General features: G+C 50.1%; 1 protein-coding gene across 2 annotated transcripts in view; it reads right to left on the bottom strand.

The window, feature by feature from the left end:
• Positions 1 to 1016: 1016 nt before the first annotated feature.
• The window catches only part of DIPK1B (divergent protein kinase domain 1B), a 124962-nt gene continuing 103775 nt past the window's right edge, over positions 1017 to 22203 (bottom strand). For both annotated transcript variants that reach the window (XM_063935894.1, XM_063935895.1), the window contains exons 4-6: positions 5672 to 5779; positions 4677 to 4853; positions 1017 to 2025 (exon numbers count right to left, since the gene is read on the bottom strand). In XM_063935894.1, coding sequence (XP_063791964.1) covers positions 1213 to 2025; positions 4677 to 4853; positions 5672 to 5779 — 1098 coding nt within the window. In that variant the 3' untranslated portion in view covers positions 1017 to 1212. The remainder of the gene's footprint in view (positions 2026 to 4676; positions 4854 to 5671; positions 5780 to 22203) is intronic.

Below are 22203 nucleotides of genomic sequence, written 5' to 3'. Positions count from 1 at the left end.
CCTTTAAATGTCATACACATGCAATCTTCTCCCGGGCCACAACAGCATCACAGTTCAGTCTTTAGTCAACACATTTCATTAAAAGCGTATTAGACCACAGACGTGCGCCTGTTGTAAGTTATTTTTCAGTGAAGATGGTTTATATTCTTTTAGAACCTAGCACAAGCTGAGGTGGTTAAAGCAACGCTACAATTCAGTCCTGGCGTAATGAAATCGATGTGGAAATTATATGACAGTGAGACATCTCTGCTTTACGAAACAAGAGCGAGACAAAGTATAACAGAATGGAGCCCCGTAATTACACGCAGCTGCCAGGACTGTATTACTGCAGTGTAATATTATATAGGGAGGATGAAAGCTACAGCGGTATAATTTACTTATACAAATATTTTTTTGAATACGCCAATAATAAAAACAAATAGTATTTAATATACTGAATAAAAAGCAAATTTTAGCACCACTTGAGTGTGTTAATGCTCGGTTGCTCAGTGCACTTTACCATCTTTACAACTGATTTCTTAAAACCTGCACAGCTGCGCCTATATACGAGATTCACCTTGGTTATTTTGCTGCCTTGGTGCAGGCTCCTCCTACTCTCTGCCCGACGCAGCGCAGTGATTCTACAGTAGTGCTTTCACCATCCATACGTCTGTGTGGTCTTGAGCCCTCTGCCCATGTGTCGTAGGCGTTCTAGGCTTCGAGAGGGGGGGTTTGTGAATTGCTAGCTTCAGGCGGCTTTCCAGGTTGCCATAGAAATTATTTCAAGTGTTGTGATAAGAATCAGGTTCACGGACTGCAGCTGGGAGGACGGAATGTTTCTTACGATAAGGGACAAATGTTTTATCGGGGGAGAATGAGGTTGCTCTGTATATAAGAGAGCCCAGCCTTAAAAATTAATCCTACAGGACATGTATGCGTTTAGGTTAAATGTAATCTCAGCACAGCACTTAAATAAAAGTACCTATTCTCCCTACTGCGTATGCAGCTCCCCGGGAAGAAAGAGATTAGAGGACTCGTCACATAAAAGCCTTTTATTTACACGTGAAGTGTTTGTCGGAGACAAGTGCGGCAGCTGCAGGCTCCACGGGGAGCGGATCAGCCTGCAGCAGATGCAGGAGTATCGTTGGGCGGACGCTAGGCTGCACGAAGGAAGCATCTTGGCTACACGTAAGTCCGAAGAGAGACGCGTCTACAACTCCTCGTTGTATCCAGTTAGGAATATTTGGTATTGGAGATCTTCTTCCAAAGCAAAGTCTTGAGGTTGTTTAAGACGAGTGAATGGTGGACTTCCATCTGGCTGGCCAGGCCGCTAAGAGTCATGCAAGTCCGGAGCTGCTTCTGCAGCTCCTCCTTTAAGTCCGAGGGGGAGCCGTAGAGCAGGTATTCCTGCAGAAGCTTGCACGCTTTGGCCAGGTTGGGCTGGATGACGTCGTTTTTGCACTGTTTCATGAGTTTGTCGCAAGCGGCGGTGCAGTCTCTGCCGAAGGTGCAGTCAGAGTTCTGCTCGCAGTGCCGGCCCTTGAGGAACCCCCGGATTGTCATCTCGGTGGCCACCTTCCTCAGGTCCACCACTTTGAAGTCGTACTTTTCGTTGTACCCGATGTTTTTGTAGCTGGTTTCGCAGATGAAGAAGCTGCCGTAGGTTCCGTGGAAGATCTCCTCCACAAACTCCAGCAGCCCGATGGATATTTTGGCTCTCCTCGGCCAGGCGGGAGCGAACCACTGGTGGATGATCCTGTGCAGGGGAGAAGGCAGCAGGTTCTGCAGGAAGCTGGGGATCTGGGTGCCGTAGAGGGAATCGTGAGGGATCTTCTCCGTCACGTAGAGGTCCCCGCAGTGACCCAGCAGCTGAGATGTGTGCTCCTTCTCGTGCAAGGACAACATGAGCAGAAACTCATTCAGCTGCAGCAGGGCCCAGATAGACTTCGCTTCCGCTAAGGACACTTTCCCGTCCTCATTGACGTCTGCTATGGTCAGGATCCGTTCGACCAGAACTGCCAGGGACGTCTGATCTCCCAGGTTAGCCTGCAGGGGGAGAAGAGGGGTTATATTGTATATGGACAGGACAACGTACATCTACAGTAGAAGCGGTTATTGTGCACCTGTCCCAGATTATCATTCTGCCGTTCTATGGAGACACGGACGCATCCGGCATCTTACAGAATTCACAGCCTTAATATGAATCCGTTCGGAAGCACAGTGCAAATAACATCACCCCTGGCTGCTGATGTTCCACAAGGTGGAGCTGCAATCCCTGTTCTGTCTGCGGCTATCCATCTAATATTATTACATTTTATTTACAGGGCGCCACAAGTGTTTTGCAGCGCCGTACAAAGGACAGTACAGGGAGACAGAACTTACATCACAGTAAATGAATAACAGAAATAGAGTACAGGTAACACAGAGCAGCACAATTCTCACACATAATACAGCTTAGATGTAAGTAGTGAGGGAGTGATCATCGTACTACTAGGAGCTGGCGTCCATAGATAGAGATGAGCCTTTATCAGCAGGAGAGAAAGCGGTAAAGATGGTCGCTGAGTAGGGGAGAGCTGTGAGTGACATGTGTTGAGAAGAGGGCTTAGACAACGAGAGGAAAGAGGGCCCTGCTCTGAAGAGCTAACAATCTAGTGGGGATGACAGACAGATGATATGAGGTGCAAGCAAGCGGGAGGAAGCCTGATGGCAGGATGTAAGCAAAGTAGAGATGTTCAAGGCGTGGAGCAGGGGGATGGAGGAGCAGCCTCAGGACTAGGTTATGCATCGGAGGGGTACGCTTTGATGAATAGGTGGGGTTTCAGTGCACGTTTGAAGCTTTGCAGCGTCGGGGAGAGTCTGATGGAGCGGGGGAGCGCGTTCCACTGCAGGGGTACAGCACGGGCAAAATCTTGAACTCGTGCATGGGAAGCAGTGACCAGGGCAGAGGAGAGACGACGGTCATTGGCCGACCATAGAGGGGGTGGGAGGGGGTATGAAGGGAGAGGAGGTTGGAGATGTAGGGAGCAGTGGACTAGAGATGGCCTTGTATGTGAGGGTGAGGAGTGTGAGGAGGATTCTGTAGGGGAATGGGAGCCAGTGCAGGTATTGGGGAAGGGGAGTGGCAGAAGGGGAGTGACGGGAGAGGAAGATGAGCCTAGCTGCGGAGTTCAGGACAGATTGGAGGGGAGCGAGGTGGGAACAAGTGAGGCCGGTGAGGAGAACATTATTAACATCTATAGCGATATCGTGTGTGTGTGTGTGTGTGTGTGTATAGTCTGCAGGGGCGTCTCAACCTTTCTGGTTGGGGGAGCCAAGATATTATTTTGGTATCCCTAAATTGCTGAATGTCCCCCCTTCTGAGGAAGCTGGACTTTCCCGCAACATCACCTACCTGATGACAGAGATCTCTATATGTCTCTGTATACGCACACAATTGTGCAAGAAACAGTATAGAGACTCTATGGGGAATGCAGATAACAGTGTATTAGAAGAAAAATACAACGTTGAGGCCCATTTACTCTTTATTGAGTTTCGGACTCGATAAATAGAATTTCTTATTGTTGCTATTCAGGCAATAAGAAATTAGTTTCCACCCACATGTATTAGAAATCATCCAGGCCCAGGTGGTCTGATAGGCCCATCCCCGCAATGTGTAAGCTACAGAGATCGCATCAGGGATCACTTTATGCTGCAGCCCTACCGTACTGCATGTGTGGTCATTATACAGCGCACGCACCAAAGGCTGTTACCACAATGGCTAACGCCATCGCTATTGTGACAGGAGACCGGGAAGATCTCTCTGATATCTGCGGCAGCACCCCTGTAATACTTTCAGGGGATACTTACTGTACATTTTAAGGGTATCCAGATTTTTCAGGTGATTTCCCACAAAATGTGTATAAAAAATACACCCCAAAAACATAAGTGTAACACGTAGTGTTCACGCTAGCCTGTTTTAGCAGGGCGTCGCACCCTACTCTTTCTGCGGTGCCCTGCTAAAAGAGCCATCCACTTCCTGCCCTCCCAGTGTGTAAAGATGGCGTGCGCAAGCGAAAAAGCATCCATTCACGCTATGGGGGAAGTCCAGCACGCATGTCCCCAACAGTGACAACGCCCACTTCAATGATGGTACATAGCCACGCCCCCTATTGTGCATGGCCACACCACACACACATGCCCCTGCAATCCGGGGCCCTGCCCTCTAAAAATTTCTAGAGGGAACACTACACATGAGTGACTTTATGTGGGAGACGAAGAGACAGGACCCGCTCATAGCGCACACCATGGCTGAGGCGGTGCACGGCGGGTAATGAGACTTTACAGGGCACATTCTCAGCTGAACCCGGTTGGAAATGGGGGGTGGTCAGGGGGTGCTGCGAGGGAAGGGGGTGGGAGGATAAAGGGAGCCTAGGGGTCTGGTCCCAGAGGAGGGGTCAGGCCGCTGTAACGAGCTGCACACGGTAGGAGCTGGAGGCAGGCGGAGAGGGGCTGTCGGGAAGGAGGAGGTGATGCAGCTGGAAATGGTTCTCTCTCCGTCCTGACGCTGCCTGTAGATGGCGGACGCACTTTTTTTTTCCTACAATTTTTCCTTCCGTCTCAGGCCATACCGGATACCGCAAGCCGCTCCCCATTGTTCTGACAGCGCTGTCTCCCACACCCTGGTACTACGTGTTCATGATGTATTACTCCGTTCTCACCTTTAAGAAGCTCAGCAGCATTTCCTTGAACTCATCCATGGAGGTCCCCCTGGTGGGTTTATCGAAGAGCACGAGCTCCCTTCGGGGGGCGGCGTCCGGGTTATTCTCCACTTTCAAATTTTCCTCCACGCCACATTTAATGATGACCTCTCTGTCCCTCCATAGCCCCCTGTAGACCTGTGAGGCGACAGAAAGGTTATACATCTCTGAGCCGGACCCTATGTGGGTCATACATATGGAGACTGAGGCACGAAGTGCCTCACTGATGCAGACTCCGCTGTTTGCAGACGAGGTGGGTGACTATGGATGTGATGATTCATGAACAGACGTTTCTCCAGACAGATGTCATACATGTAAAGAGAGTAGAACACACACGTCTAAACCGTAAACGAGATTCCACCCTCCAGGGAGGTCAGCGCCTTAGCTCTGCGCACGGAGGGGATTCCAAACAACTGTCCTGCAGTGACGAACGAGAGCAAAGCAGCTTCCCGGGGCCAATTCTCACTCAGCATTACCCAGCGTTGCTCTAAGAACCCAGTGGATAAAGCAGTGACGCCACTGACAATAATGTAAGGGACAGAACACAATTTGGGGGCTGTGAGTTTTGGCGTTTTAGTGATTAGTGACAGCCATAGACTTCTTAGTTCTCCAGGACCTGATGTTGGGAAGCCCCCGAACTGAACACGATCTGCAGCTCCCATTACCCATCCCTACACAGGCTCCTCCCACTCCAGTATATTATGCTAAATAGGACTTATATGCAAATAAGCACATTCCAGTCACAGCAGGAGCAACGTACAATCAGGCTGAAGTGGACGGAATTTGGCTATTCAGGACCTCGGTCTCAGTAACCGGATTGCTTTCTGTTAATGACCCAATATGTGTCAGTGTCCGTCCTCTTCCTCCAATTTACCAATGCACCTAATAATGATCCAGTTTTCTCAGTGCTAGCGGAGCGCGTGGCCGGTGTCACATGTGTTATGGTAATACGCTACCTGGTGGGTGGGTGAGGACGATAAGCACTGATGGAAAACCAGGGTGTGGTCATTGCACAAGTCCTTGCAGGCGGAACCTGAAATGATTCCCTTCTTGTACTGGTCACACTAGAGAAAGAAAAAAACACCAAGCGTTAGAGGCCGCTACATGTAACACCCGCAGGCAACTTTAACACCGAAATCTGAAAATCACACATGCCTTTATAAATGTTGGGAGGTATAGGATATATGACCGTGAAGCCTATTCATTTCACCTAGTGCCTCATGCCTCAGTGAGGTTCCTAGTGGATTAACGAACTGTGTGTGCGCGACAGGCACATAGTAAACCACAGGTTACCCCCCAGACACACCTCCAAGTCGGCTGCCTCCCTTGTACCGGCTGAGATGTACACGTCATATACTGTATCGCTAGACTGGTCCTGCGGCGTGCGCGAGCCGGGATCTAGACTAATTTATTTCCCTTAAAAGGTCAATCTGAAGCGCAGATAATAACCAGACGACTGTACTCCGCTCGGAGCCGGTTCACGGCCACTTCACACTGCAGTGAAAAATGTTCCACTATCTTTATTAAGTCTGCATTACACATCTGCGTGCAGAGCGCATAGCCCGTCGCTCAGCAATACCGATCTGTGCCGCGTACAAATGTAAAACGTGTTCTGCCGCCCTCACCCAGGACCTAGGTGGTTATTCAGAGTTAACTTGTTAGCAGACCAAAAAAGTTACCAACTGGGCAAAACCATGTGCGCTGCAGGTGTGGCAGATGTAAGATGTGCAGAGAGAGTTAGATTTGGATGGGGTGTGTTCATACTGAAATCTAAATTGCAGTCTAAAAATAAAGCAGTCAGTATTTACTCTGCACAGAAACAAAATAGCCCACCCAAATGTAACTCTCTGCACATGTTACATCTGCCCCAACTGCAGTGCAGCATGGCTTTGCCCAACTGCTAACAACTCTGAATACCCCCATAATCTATACGACAGCAATGGCCGTGTGGTCCGGAAAGGACCCAAATGGGAAATATCCACTTGTGCTCAACCGCTGTCCATTTAAATATCAGGGAGAGACAGAATTAATTTCCTTTTCCATCTCGTCTCAAGAAGAGCCGAGGGGGAGAGAAAGACGGCCTACGAGGGTGATTTCTCTTCCCTTTCATCCTTTCCAGCTCCCCCGTCAGCGTGCGGCGCAGCCCTTACACAGCAGAAGGATCCTAACAGACTTCAATAAATAAATTAGTCCCAGCAGACAGTGCGTCAATACTTTGTTATCAGTCCGTCTTTAACAGTAACCTCCATCTGACAGACGGAGAAGTACCTTAATTAAAACAGAGTGGCAGGCGGCTCACCGCGAAATATCTGCCAGCGTCTGGGAGAGGCAAAGCACTTTCCAGCGGGCCTGCTCCTAATGGGGGTTGCCGACCGCGCCAATCTGTTGTACGCTATAGAGAGTCCGCATCGTCACCGTACACTCGTGGCGGACGGGATTCTATTATCCCACTGGTGGGAGAGGACGGCTCGGGTGTTTCAAAGTACCCGACGACCGCAGATTGTCAAGGGGGGGGGGGATTCACCAGTCATGAAAAGCTGCATGGGATTTTTCTGAAATTTGTTTTTTTATTCAAGAGGTCGGATTCATTATCGGTAATGGTGCTTTCAGCATTGAAATAAATTCATCATTTATAAGAGAGGAGGCAGATAGCCTTTTGTCCTTGGTTAGTGTTTATTTTCTTCCGGCTCTCCTTCCCACGGCCGCAGACCATGGATGGTCAAACCAGCATTGGATTTACAATGGGGACCACCTGCGTTCAACCATCGACGGTGACAGAGTTGACGTACAACCCTACTTCCGAAGCACTTGACCACCCAAAATCCCATTCCCCTCCCTTAAGAGCATCCATTTAATGTGCAGACACAGGCACGCGTGACTGGGACATAGCACCCAACCGTCTGGCCCAATCCGGAAGAAGATCAATGGGATGGGGGGACAGGGCCTTCAAATCGGCGCTATCCCACCTAAACCGGTACCGTTGGAAGTTATAGATTAAGGTACGGTCCAGCATAGATCCAAAATACTTAGTATTATAGGCCCTACACACTAGCCGACATCAGCCAAAGATATGAACGATCTCCTTCATAAATGAACGAGAACTCGTTCATATCTTTCGCTCGTTCATCGCTGGTCTCCCGTCGGCTGTACATGCAGGCCAATATGGACGATCTCGTCCATATTTGCCTGCACTTCAATGGAGCCGCGTGACGGGGGGAGTGAAGAAACTTCACTCCCCCCCGCCGCCGGGTCGCACGTCGGCCGTATCCGCCGTCGGGCAGCTCGGCCAATGTGTAGTGCCCTTTAGGGTACAAGAAATCACAGCCCCTAAATACAGGTGAAAGTTAGGAGATATAATTTATTATCACACAGGTATTATATAGATTACACAGCGCAGGTTTAAACATTCCCAATCGGTCCCAATAATGGTCCGTACTTGGACCTTAGAAAATATGAGGCACCTAGGACTTCCCTTATATCCCAGATGTAGCCACAATACTTACAGATGCGTCACCATATACTATTACTGCAGTGACGCCAAACAATCCTTCTTGGCGCACCTGGTCCTGCGCACATCTGCTTTTTTTTGTCACTGGAATGTGCGTATTATTCACAGACTGCTTCGAGGACAGCACTGGATGAAGGGGATGTGCCACACTTGTATATCTGTGTGCAACTGTGTCCGAATCTGTGCACAAGGTGCTATGACGCAGCGGAGGTGGGATTTTTCCACGGCAAGTTCCATTGTGCTCTGTATAGTCAGATATAAAAGTGCCGCATATCACGTTCACCAGTGCAGTCTTGTAAAATGGTTTTGTCGCATTGCATTGCGATTAAGACGCACATTTGAGTGAAAAAGATGCACAAAAACGCTACTGGCTCACTGGTGTGGCCCACTGTCATCACATGGCATACCGTGGCTAGGTGTATGCGGACACACCTGTATTTTCCCATAATAACACCTGCCGATCAGCCCACATTACCAGGACATATTGGTATAGGTTTACATTTCAACCATTATACGATTTTGCACCTAAAGGCACTACGGGAGGGTATTTCTGACAAGGACAAACCTCCGCTCACAATCCCCATCTAGATTTTCATTTCAGATTACAGAAACCTCATTAGGTAGAAGCCAATATTCAGAGTAATTTAATCTGTAAAGGTCTTTCACAGATTGATCCCAACCAGACAAATCTACGGGACGCCCCAACAGGGCTGGGCAAATGGCAGCCCTCCTTCTGCTGTTGGACTACACATCCCAGCATGCCCTGCCACAGTTTAAGCATGTCCTGATAGCAAAGCTGTAGCAGGGATTGCTGGGATGTGTAGTCCCACAGCAGCTGGAGGGCTGCCTAGTGCCCACCGCTGTAACTAGGGCCTCTTGTAGCCAGATTCCTATTTTCAGCCCAACGTTAAGACTGACATCTTCCGCTGACTATTCTTATCCTTCCGTGACCCTGACATGATATCCCCAGGACATCGGCGTTCGGGACAAAGGACGCATTGATTGGCACTGGGAACCAAGGCAGACTGAGGCCCACAGGGTCGTATTGTGTTAATTCCAGCTGTTAGAGGTTTCTGGCCCTTTCACTACAACCATAAAGGCTTCTCATGCCTCAGACTGTGAACAAAGCTGCATTGGATGCAGGGGAATCGCTGGAGGTACTTGGTGTTGTGCCATTGTCCGGCAAACTTTCTGTAACCGACGCCTGAGAAAGCGTTCCAAGTGCCCATCGCCTTTCCGAACTCTATGCGGGACAGGTACGGTAGTCTCTTCTCGATAAGCGGAGGTGACCAGCGAGGGTGACGAAAGAACGCGACGCATACAGGATTTCTGAGCCTCCCAGGCACCCTTATAAATCCCAAGTCTTAAATCTGGTTGACGGCCAAGGGATGATGGTGTTGGGGCTCAGCAACACCCCCCCAGGTGTTCCGCTGCGATAAGTGCCTTCTTCAGCAGGTTCCAGAAAGTCCCGGCAGACTAAGCGGATTTAGCTTCGGCTCCCACGTATTGTTTCCATTTACAAATGAACCCCCCAAAATAGGACTTTCTGCTGCGCACTAATAATGTACAGCAAAATACGCTGCGTATTGGCGGTAACGGGCACAGAAGCCGAGTAAATGGGCGATTTATTTATGTTTTCACGTTCCAAATAGTTTAATGCAAACGAGTGACGTTGCGCAGACAAAGGAATACGGAGGAAACAAATGTCTTGGACAGAAAAACGGCTTCAGATTCTGCTCAGATTTCTAATTACAGCTGCAATAAACTGGGTGGTTTCCAGTCTCCTGCAAGAAGCGGTTTCCATGCAGAAGGCTCCAGCTAATGAATATTAATGACAGAACCACTTGTAAGCCCCCCTACAGCATAATTTATGCGGCTCGGGCTGTCAGGCGCAGATTCGCCTGGAAGTCACGTTTTGCTGTTTACAGCCGAGTGTGCGATGCCAGCTCTGCCCAGAGTCAGGGGCCTTGGTGCTGAGGCAGGGGAAGGTTGGCACCTGACGCTGGACGGGCAGCAACGCCAGAGAGCCAGGCCATCTGCCCTGGCCGCGCTGGTACTTGGTAATGAACCTGACAGTTAGATGCTGAGAGCTGCAGGAACCAGAAATGTTCTCTTCTAGTCGGTTCTCATTAGGAGCTCTGCGCTAAGGGCGTGATACAGAGACGTACGTTAATGCAGCAGCTGCTAAGAATGTGTGTGCAGATATTGCGCACAAAGGTGGTCATTCCGAGTTGTTCGCTCGGTAATTTTCTTCGCATTGCAGCGATTTTCCGCTATTTGTGCATGCGCAATGTTCGCACTGCGAGTGCGCCAAGTAAATTTGCTAAGAAGTTTGGTATTTTACTCACGGCATTACGAGGTTTTTTCTTCGTTCTGGTGATCGTTGTGTGATTGACAGGAAGTGGGTGTTTCTGGGCGGAAACTGGCCGTTTTATGGGAGTGTGTGAAAAAACGCTACCGTTTCTGGGAAAAACGCGGGAGTGGCTGGAGAAACGGGGGAGTGTCTGGGGGAACGCTGGGTGTGTTTGTGACGTCAAACCAGGAACGACAAGCACTGAACTGATCGCACTGGCAGAGTAAGTCTCGAGTTACTCAGAAACTGCACAGAGAAGTCTTTTCGCAATATTGCGAATCTTTCGTTCGCAATTTTGCTAAGCTAAGATTTACTCCCAGTAGGCGGCGGCTTAGCGTGTGTACTGCTGCTAAAAGCAGCTTGCGAGCGAACAACTCGGAATGACCACCAAATATCGCAGCCGCCAGGATTTGTATTAAGATGCCCACAGACGGTATTTCAAATCGCGGCAGCTGCGTACAAAGAGGCAGGCAGCACCGGTCGCTGATCAGGCGGTTATCGAGGTTCTGACTGCCCCTATGGTCTGCAGAACGGGAGACGCAGGAGCCACTGTAACTATGGCTCCTGCACTGCAGTCGCAGCCTCAAACGCGCCCAAGACGGAAGCGACCTGCCTGCGTTTTTGCCGCCACTCCACCAAACTGTCAATCACTTTGCAAATTAATCCTCTCTGCGACCGTCGTACTAAATTGCTCCGCTACGTACTATCGACATCTCTGATTCCGGCCTCGTGCCTCACTGGTGCAGCCAATCAGCGAGCTTAAATACGCGTAATAAAGTGAATGTTGGGGGGGCTGTGGGTTACGGCACCTGCGCAATTTCTATTACGTTCCTGTTTTTGGGTCACAGGTGGGTGGTCCCTCAGGGATACTGCCCCCTTCCCCGTACTGTGACAGGATTCTGTTTGTATGCAGCACACGGACGGGACCGGCACAACGGAAGAATGTGATTTTGGCTGCGGCCTGTTGCTGAGAGGCCATCTCATTGTACACATACGCCCGTCCCGTCGCTCCCAGGCCTCTCATCGCCATGGCAATCACAAAGAATGCCCTTCCGGGACTTATCTGGGTTCATTACAACGTTATTATTTCATCATTAATCTCGCACATTCATGGCTGCCAATGGAGCTTGGCAACAACAGGCCGTTGTCATGAGGCCGACGCTAGCACGGTATCCCAGCACCCCAGCTGGTAGGAGGCCGACTTACTCATCCCCCCGGAGCCACTGACCTCATAAAACACTGGAGCCGGTACAGAACCAGCGGACGCCACGGAGCTGAGTCAGAGGTAACATGGGAACAAATTGCGCAAAAGGAGCGTTCTTGCAAAAAAAAAACACCAATTTCTTCACATAAGATAAACAAGTGCGCACGTCTCTGTCGCGGCAGATTATGCGGCTATTTACCGACAAGTCACTATCAATGTGCAATTACAGGCGCAAAAGATACACCACCAAATATTACGCAGGTCTGCGTGGACCGAATTTGTGTGAATACGTCTTTGTTGAGGTTTGTCTACATGACCAATTATTAATAGGAATGAGTTCTATCCATTCACTGGAATTCTGTGCAACACTGAGGCAGGAGGCGCTCAGTGCCTCTCTCCTCCATCATGTCACGTGGTGTAACCGAAAGGACCGTCCACATTGGTTCAGCCAATTACAGTAATTACACTTTACTGTATGAGCAATTTGAAGTGTCAGAAAACGACAGGGTCTATACGACATGCGGCGTGAGACGCCCGACATGACTGAGGTGCTCCGAGAGAAGTAGCGTACCATATTTTCCGCAGCAAAAGACCGCTCACCGTGTACTGGTGACGCAGAGCTGCGACTGTAACCACACAGGAATTGGTTTCACACATGTACAAAGGGGTTCATTCAGACCTGATTGCACGCTAGGTTTTTCGCAGCTCAGCGATCAGGTCACTACTGCGCATCCACCGCAATGCGCAGGTGCGTCGCACGGGTACAAAGCGGATCGTTGCTGTGCGATGGCTTTTACGAAGAATCCATTCACACAGGCGATCGCAAGGAGATTGACAGGAAGAGGGCGTTTGCGGGTGGCAACTGACCGTTTTCTGGGAGTGTTTGGAAAAACGCAGGCGTGTCCAAGCGTTTGCAGGGCGGGTGTCTGACGTCAATACCGGGCCCGGACAGGCTGAAGTGATCGCAGCGGCTGAGTAAGTCCTGGGCTGCGCAGAGACTGCACAAAGTTTAGTTGTACCGTTCGGCTGCACATGCGATCGCACACTTGCACAAAATACACTCCCCTATGGCCCTCATTCCGAGTTGTTCGCTCATTAGCTGCTTTTAGCAGCATTGCACACGCTAGGCCGCCGCCCTCTGGGAGTGTATCTTAGCTTAGCAGAATTGCGAACGAAAGATTAGCAGAATTGCGAATAGAAATTTCTTAGCAGTTTCTGAGTAGCTCGAGACTTACTCCTACACTGCGATCAGTTCAGTCAGTTTCGTTCCTGGTTTGACGTCACAAACAATCCCAGCGTTCGCCCAGCCACTCCCCCGTTTCTCCAGACACTCCCGCGTTTTTCCCTGACACGCCTGCGTTTTTCCGCACACTCCCAGAAAACGGCCAGTTTCCGCCCAGATACACCCACTTCCTGTCAATCACACTACAATCACCAGAACGAAGAAAAAACTTAGTTACGCCGTGAGTAAAATACCAAACTTTTGTGCAAATTTACTTGGCACAGGCGCATTGCGAACATTGCGCATGCACAGTTTGCGACTAATCGCTCCGTAGCGAAAAAAAATAACGAGCGAACAACTCGGAATGACCCCCTATAGGCAGCGACTATCTGCTCGCAGTGCTGCAAAAAACCTATAGCGAGCGATCAGGTCTGAATTAGGCCCAAAGTCTCAGATGATGCACAGCGAGGAAAAGCCGCTGCATCGTAGCCCTTCTCACGCAGATTCAGACTCAGTTGCGCACAGATGTACAGTACAAATGGCGCACATCAGACCGATCCATGTAATCTAGCAGAGCAGTTTTGTCGCTCCCAGTTGTCTTATTTATGTGAAAACGACGCACGTTTTCAGCAAGAATGACGCTCAGCGCAGCCGAGGCGCCCTGGGGCTATTTGCCGCAACTAAAGCCACAGTATGAAAGGACACAAACGGGCACCTCAGGAGCCTCTCGGTCATTGTATAAAGCTGCCTTCTTACATATGTTACTGGCCCGGCGATCAGTCTCTCTATATAATAAAAAGCGTTTGTATGGACGAGCGGCGTCCGCACTGCGAGAGGAATAATCCGCATCCTGGGGAAAAGCCATTAGGCGTCTATTTCTGGAGCTATGAACTCCTCAGTCATCTCGCAGAGATCATTATAACATTCAGAGACGCTCTGCGGCCTTTTCTCATCTTCCTCACAGTGGCAGCGGCCATTATTTCCGAACGTCACTGAGAGCTCTCGGCCCACACCAAACCACTGGGAACACAGTATACAGAAAGGGGAGACTGGGGCAGAGGGAGACCTAGGTCTGTGTGCAAAGGGTAGAATCCCCCAGAAAAGCGGCTGCCGGAATATACGCCTACGCTGAATCCAACACTCCGCTTGTAATAGGTGGGGTGGGGCGGCGAAGGACGGGGTGTTCTTATATAGGCCAGGTACAGTAAGTACATGTTTGTGTAACTGCCTGCTGAGAATCTGGTGCGTCTTGCAATAGTTGCAGCCTCGCAGTCACCCACAGCTGCGGTTTTGTTAGAGGACGCATTTCAAAACCTGCGATTTGGGGGCGGAGTCGCGTCCAATGCTATAACATGCAGCTAAGGCTATGGCAGCTTTCAGGTGACACTATCCGGCCTCATTAAGGGTTACAGATGACAGTAATGGAATTACAACATACCTCTAGCTTACTGTCAGTAAAGGTAATTTGGGGAAGAAGCTACGCTGGTGGTTCCCGCTGGAGAAATGAGACAACACGTACAATTTAAAGGGGAGAAGCCACATCCACTATGTACTGGCAAAATGTTATTTTTGCGACAATGTCTTTTGGAATAAAACTCGCCCTGCGTGGTAAAGGTGCCTTTGTTATATCCTGGGAAGTGAGTCTGACTGCTGTGCAGGGCTCTTGTAGTGATACCGTGGACACAGCGGTTCCAAATCCATGCAACAGATAGAAAAACATTAAAACATTCTGGTTTTCTATCATCAATCAGAGGCCGATAACCTATATATACACACACTGTAAAAGCATAAAACACATTCCTTTCATGGCAATGGCAGTGATATTATTTTCTTGTATGTCCCCACACAGGATGTGCGGTGGGCCGCCGCTGTCCGAACATTTATATTATGCAATGTGTCACTTTTACACACTGGCCCTCATTCCGAGTCGTTCGCTCGGTATTTTTCATCGCATCGCAGTGAAATTCCGCTTAGTACGCATGCGCAATATTCGCACTGCGACTGCGCCAAGTAATTTTACAATGGAGATAGTATTTTTACTCACGGCTTTTTCATCGCTCCGGCGATCGTAATGTGATTGACAGGAAATGGGTGTTACTGGGCGGAAACAGGCCGTTTTATGGGCGTGCGGGAAAAAACGCTACGGTTTCCGGAAAAAACGCAGGAGTGGCCGGGGAAACGGGGGAGTGTCTGGGCGAACGCTGGGTGTGTTTGTGACGTCAAAACAGGAACGACAAGCACTGAACTGATCGCAGATGCCGAGTAAGTCTGAAGCTACTCTGAAACTGCTACGAGGTGTGTAATCGCAATATTGCGAATACATTGGTCGCAATTTTAAGAAGCTAAGATACACTCCCAGTAGGCGTAGGCTTAGCGTGAGCAACTCTGCTAAAATCGCCTTGCGACCGATCAACTCGGAATGAGGGCCACTGTGCAGTATTTTACAATCCTCCTCTCTATAGATTTTATATGTATAGTGTCTGGTTTCTGGTCTGTATCTCTAGTCTAATATATATATATATATATATATATATATATATATACACACATACACACACATATACACACACACATATACTAGGTGATTCATCACGCCCTACGGGCGCTCTTCACACCGTCGTTAGTGGCTACGCCCCCCTTAACCCTTGCACACCCTTGTGGCATGCAATATTTGTATTATATGTAGTATTGCCTACAACCATAATTGTGTGAGTGGTTAAATATTGCACAGACAAAGGGCGTGCGATGGTTAAGTGGTCGTAGCCCCTTGTAACGGTGTGAACAGCGCACGCAGGGCCTGATGAATCACCTAGTAGATGCTGTGGTTGGAGTAGTGGCAGGGGTGGGGTCGGGGGTGCCGCGGATGGGGCGGTTGCGGTGGTGCCGCGGGTGGGGTGGTTGCAGTGGTGGCGCGGGTGGGGGAGAGGCGGGTGGGGGAGGGGGTCCGAAGCCACCGTGAGAGGGGTGTGTGTGGGGGTACCGCGGATGGGGCCCGGAGGTACTGCGAGTGGGGGAGGGGTGGGTAATGCTTTTCCTGCTTCTTCTGTCAGCAGCTAAGCTGCTGTCCTCCCTTTGGCAGTGGCTCTCCCGGAGACTCGCACAGCAGCCAGTCACTATTGTTAGCGCCGGTGTCCCAACACGCCGCATTAGAGGGAAGAAGATGTACGCAATAAACTACAGCTCCCAGCAGCCCTAAGAGCCAGAATGCTTTGGCGCTAAGGGCTGCTGAGAGCTGTAGTTTATTTAGTGCGTCTACTTCCCTGTAATGCGGCGCGTTGGGACACCGGCGCTAACAATAGTGACTGGCTGGCAGAACTGACTGACTGGCTGAATCAATGTAAAAGGTGAGAGTGCTGTACAGTGTCAGTGACACTGCACACCCACTGCACTGCACAGCACTGTCACCTGTTACATTGATTCAGCGTCCAGACATTACCCTCCACGATATCACCCACTCTATCCGTTACATTAACCATCTCGGGGCTTCCAGGCCGGCAGGCCAGGCGCTGTGTTGCGGAGTCAGGGCCTCTGGGGATCTGGGCGCGGCTGTGGCGGGGAGGCACTTCTGTGACATCACGCGGAGAGGAGGCTCCGGGGCTCAGAGTGTATGCGGCACAGGGAGGCCTATGAAAGCCTTCCGCTGCGCCGCTTTCATATACATCTATGCCGGTGGCCGCAGCAGCTTTTGTTCCACCTGCGCCGCGGCTAGGGAGTGGGTATTGTTGATGGCGGAGGGGGCAGGCGGACTGGCAGCAGGACATAGGCCCTCATTCCGACCTGATCGCTTACAGGCTACTTTTAGCACTGCTGCGATCAGGTAGTCGCCGCATACAGGGGAGGGGGGAATCGCTGTGCAGGGCTGCAAACGCTTGTGCAGAGAGCTGAACAAACAAAAGTTTTTGCAGTCTCTGCACAGCTCAGGACTTACTCACCCGCTGCGATCATCCAGGACGGAGCTGACGTCAGGATCCCTCCCTGGAAACGGCTGGGCACGCCTGTGTTCGGACGGACACTCCCTGAAAACGGTCAGTTGACGCCTCCGGCTGGCTTCTTCCTGCGTTCGCTGCTGCAAAGGCTTTCTTCGTTATTCTCGTCGCCGGCCACACGCATGTGCAGTTCTGACCTGTTCGGACGGCTGCGAAAAAGTGCAGCGTGCGAATAGGTCGGAATGACCCCCATAGGACGCTGCAGTAAAAAGATGTTTTTCCCCTCTCTACAGCGCAGAGACTTGCTGCAGATGCAGTGGCATACCCTCCAGCTGCACCTTATTGGCAGGTACAGGACCTTTTTTTTATGATCTGTAACGTTTTTTGACTCTCCAAGCTTCCATTGAAAGTATATTAAAGGGGCGTGGCCACGCTGCTGTACCCGTAGCCACGCCCCCTTTTCGAATGTGTATCAATGTTTATGTGTACATTGTTGGAGGGTGTGTTGCTGCAGGTACATGGGGACTATTTTGGGGTGTGGGGCTGCAGCTGCAGCTCTATCAGTCCCATTGCTAATCCTGCTCTGTGAAGACACAGCAGCCAAAAGGCAGAGCCTCCCATTGGATGTAATCTGTGTGGGAGGGAGTTTCTCGCCCAATCAGCTGTGGACTGGGTGTGATAGACCTGCCACTAACCCAATGAGAGCTCCTAGCCACGCCCAGCGTTATACACACAGGCACAGATCTGGTCTATTAGATCAGGGGTGGGGAACCTCCGGCCCGCGGGCCGAAGCCGTTTGGTCCGGCCCACCAGGTTGTGTCAGTGAGACACGCTGCCGCTCAGTCGGGCGGCAGCGTGTCTCAGCTGTCAGAGCAGGGAGACGGAGGAGAGCGCGGCTGTAGAATGGGACCAGCGGCGTGTAGTACTTCAAACCAGCCGCCGGTCCGTGAGCCAATCAGAGCTCGCGGACCGGCAGCCAATCAGGAGCCGCGGCTGCCGGTCCGCGAGCTCTGATTGGCTCTCGAACCGGCGGCTGATTTGAAGTACTACACGCCGACGCTTTCACCCGACAGCCTCGCTCTCCTCCGTCGCGTCCACGGTAAGCAGCACGGAGGGGAGAGGGGAGGGCATTTGTATACCTGGCACTGTGGGGGCTGTATACCTGGCACTGTGGGGGGTATTTGTATACCTGGCACTGTGGGGGCTGTATACCTGGCACTGTGGGGGGTATTTGTATACCTGGCACTGTGGGGGGCATTTGTATACCTGGCACTGTGGGGGAATCTGTATACCTGGCACTGTGGGGGCTGTATACCTGGCACTGTGGGGGGTATTTGTATACCTGGCACTGTGGGGGGCATTTGTATACCTGGCACTGTGAGGGGCATTTGTATACCTGGCACTGTGGGGGGTATTTGTATACCTGGCACTGTGAGGGGCATTTGTATACCTGGCACTGTGGGGGCATCTGTATACCTGGCACTGTGGGGGCATCTGTATACCTGGCACTGTGAGGGGCATCTGTATACCTGGCACTGTGAGGGGCATTTGTATACCTGGCACTGTGGGGGCAATTGTGGATCTGGCACCGCACTATTGGGGGCATATGTGTATCACGTCCCATTTTAACTGGCCACACCCATTTTTTTGGCGCGTGCGCGCCTCCGGCGCGCACACACAGTAACTCTAAGGGGCAGACCTACTGGGGGGCAGGGTCATTTTTTAAGTTGAACATTTTTGTATGGCCCCCGAAGGATTTTATAAATATCCAAATGGCCCTCGGTAGAAAAAAGGTTCCCCACCCCTGTATTAGATAGATATTTTATATATATACATATATATACACACACACACAGAACACATATAAAGTATGTACACAATGTATATGCATACACGCACACATATAGCCAGTGTGAATACAGACGACTGTATTGCCGACACGCGCAGCTTAGTAATGTACCCGCTCCAAGCCGAGCTGCTAAATTAATGTGTTTTTTAATGTACGGACGTAAAAGGCTCTGCGGGAGGACGCACCTTGCGCTGCTCAAACTTTACAACCTCTAAAATTACGGTTTCATTTCCAATCTACAGATTAATCCACAAAAAATTACCTGCGAGCAAAAAATTATTTGTGCCGTTTCAGTGTAAATAACCATCCATGAAAGAGTATAAATCACGGAATATCATGGGAATAACACTCCTGGGGAATCCTGACGGTAATTATAATGTTCTCGTCCCCTGACTGCTATTTCCCATTCTGAGGTAAAATCGGAATCTCTCTAAATCCATCACTTCGCCATCAGGACCTTGAGCTTTACAGGATAATTCCGGTCCCTCTTCCCATACTGCCGCTTATACCATCGTACCATTTCCAGGATCAGATCCTCTCTCACCCTGGAGGCAAACAAGACTCATCTGAGCACCGCTCATTTCCCACCTGGTCTACTGCAACCTCCTCCTACCTGGACATGCTCTCACCTGCCTCTCCTTACCTCTGGTCAATACTTACCAGCGCTGCTCGTCCCCTGACGTCTATCTGCATCGCCCCCCCATGCCAGTTACTACCCTGGCCCCATCCTTTACAGAATTCAGTTCAAGCTTCTCGCCCCACCTATTGTTACTCCTCTCACCCCTACATATCCAGCCTCACGAGCAGGGCCCTCCTACCTTGTGTCCTCCTCCTCCCAAGATTCATGTTACCAACACAATTGTGTCCTAGACCTCCTTCCTAGGTGCTTTAGTCTCCATACCTCATCTCCTATCCTCCTTTAGCGGCTCAGGCCCTGTTTGCTCCACCCGAGCCCCCGGGCACAGACTCAACTCACGCTGACTTGCTCCCAGTCTGTCCAGGGCCACTGAGACAGACAGCAGGCCAGGGCGCTAGTGGAGGTGTGGCTTAACAGGTGTGGCCACACCCATTTGTTAAAACTGGACTTAAAATACTATGCTTTATGGTGGCTTTCCATTTTCTACATGGAGTATGCGTCCGCAAGATGATAGACAGTGATGAGAGACGGCGCATTGTTGCTGAGGCGTGTCGGGCAAAATGGGGGCGTGTCGGGAGCGTTTTCAAGGCGGCTGCGTGATGTCACACGCAGCCACTCCAAGAAAAAAAAACGGCACTGCATCGCCTTCCAGCGTAGCCAGGCTGCGCAGGGTTCGACCTGAAATCGATGAGTCCACAATTAGACTGCCTACGCATCGCGGGGTGGCGCCACACACACGCTGTGCGGCCCCCCCCCCAGCATGTGAGTAGATGGACGCAGATCTTGCTGTGGGTGTATGGCGCCGCGGAGCCCTGGTATAGAGTCTTATAAATAATAACACTGTCAATAACCGATAAATCTCTTCCAGTTAATATCGTTGCGCCGCGGCAAGTATTCTGTTCTTCACCAGCCAACGGCTCAATGGAAATTAGTTTTCAGATAAAAATAACTGTCTTTAATTAAAGTGTACCCATCCTCATTAATAAGCATGTTACAATTAATTGGCTAGTTACTGCAGAATGGATTACTGTTACATGTTATTACTCTGTGCCTAGTGCTCCATCCAGTACATTAACCCGTACTGTACAAACGCAGGTCTGCATATCCCCCGGCATTCTCCAGCGCAAAACTGCGGCAAAATAAGCCCCGGTGCTGGACCACCCAGACTCTGCCCACAATACACCAAACATGGCAGCTTTGGGGCAAAGCTCCACCCACTAACATGTAAGCCCCACCTTTTCAAGGTTTGGGAAGGCGGGATGGGCTGTTGTGGACGGGTTTCCAACAGGTAATGGATAAAAACCGCAGGTTCCTTAATGGGAAAACATCCATGCGCAGTGCGCAATTATTAGGCCACACACTGACAGGAATATCACTCATCCCAAAATACCTCCACACGCCACCTCATACCTCCTGTGCCTCTACTTGCTCTAACACCCCCACATGCCGCACAGAACCCCACATTTAGCACAGGTTCACGTCACGGTAACGTTCTCAGTGATTAAAAAAAAAACTCTCTTAATTCTGAAGCTGTGATGACTATGACGGCAGCTGTACTGCGTACTACAAATACAAGGAGACCTTTAACGCACTGCACCTAAGTAAGGTGGGTATTCCTTATGTACTAACAAGAAATAATGAATAAAAACTGTTTTCCCTGTAATAAAACTGCAAATCTGCCTCTCGCTGTTTTTTATTTTTAATTTGTTTAAAGACGCCTACATTTTTTCTTTTTCTACTACGGATTTTAATTGGTGGTTGCCACGGCAAAGCCAGATTTATTTATCTCTGAGGTTCGTGTTTAAAGGAGAAAAGAGAAAAAGGAGGGGGAAAAAAGCGTCTTAAAGGCGGGAGCCGGAGCTTTAATCAGTCTCCGCTGTTTGATAATTCCCTTTTCTTTCTTTCTTTTTATGATATCGCTGGAAATGTAGAGATTGCAACGGCACCGCCAGCGCGAGAGGATGATACAGGCTGAGGGCAGCACAATGGTGACACCAAAATACAGGCAGAGAAATGATTGGTTCATGAAAATAATGGGTAACCTATGTTCCAGTTTTCCTTTTGCTTTTTTTTCTTTTCCACATGGATCCATCGTTATTCTGCATCCCCTTGATTCCTCATTTCCTGCAATGACGTATATCTCTCAGACAACTTATTGGTTCTGCTTGTCCACTGGGCCAGTTATAGCTGCTTAAAACTTTTAGAACTTTGCGGAATCCTGAGCAGAACAGTTCAGGGGCAGCACAAAGGTTTAATATTAACTTTTCTTTATTTTAATTCCTTTTTAGAATGTTATTTTGCTTTTACCAACCTCTGATGCCTAAAGCAGTAAAGACAGAATGTGGAATGAGCGAAACGCGTAGGTACCTAAAGCAGTAAAGACAGAATGTGGGATGAGCGAAATGCGTAGGTGCCTAAAGCTGTAAAGACAGGATGTGGGATGAGCGAAACGCGTAGGTGCCTAAAGCAGTAAAGACAGGATGTGGGATGAGCGAAACGCGTCGGGAATAAGGCTGCTAATACAGAGGAGATTGGCTCATGGCATTAGGGGATCACTTTCCACCAGAAGCCGATACCGCTGGGAAGGAATATATGCCCTCAATCTTCCCCTCTTACCCTTATAGACAAGAACGTGGCACTTGGCCAGAAGGTGCATTGGGGTACATTGGCCACTGTACGCAGGTATTAATGCATGTTGCAGTGCCTGGCTATTATGGTCACCTGCTACGCTGCAGGAAAGCCGGTAGGAACATAGGTTAGATGCCTACTGGCCTGGAGACAGCAAGGGG

The sequence above is a fragment of the Pseudophryne corroboree genome, chromosome 8 (genome assembly GCF_028390025.1).
Source record: "Pseudophryne corroboree isolate aPseCor3 chromosome 8, aPseCor3.hap2, whole genome shotgun sequence".
Taxonomy (NCBI): domain Eukaryota; kingdom Metazoa; phylum Chordata; class Amphibia; order Anura; family Myobatrachidae; genus Pseudophryne; species Pseudophryne corroboree.
The sequence above is the reverse complement of the archived record's forward strand: the minus strand, read 5'-3'. Positions and strand labels throughout refer to the sequence as shown.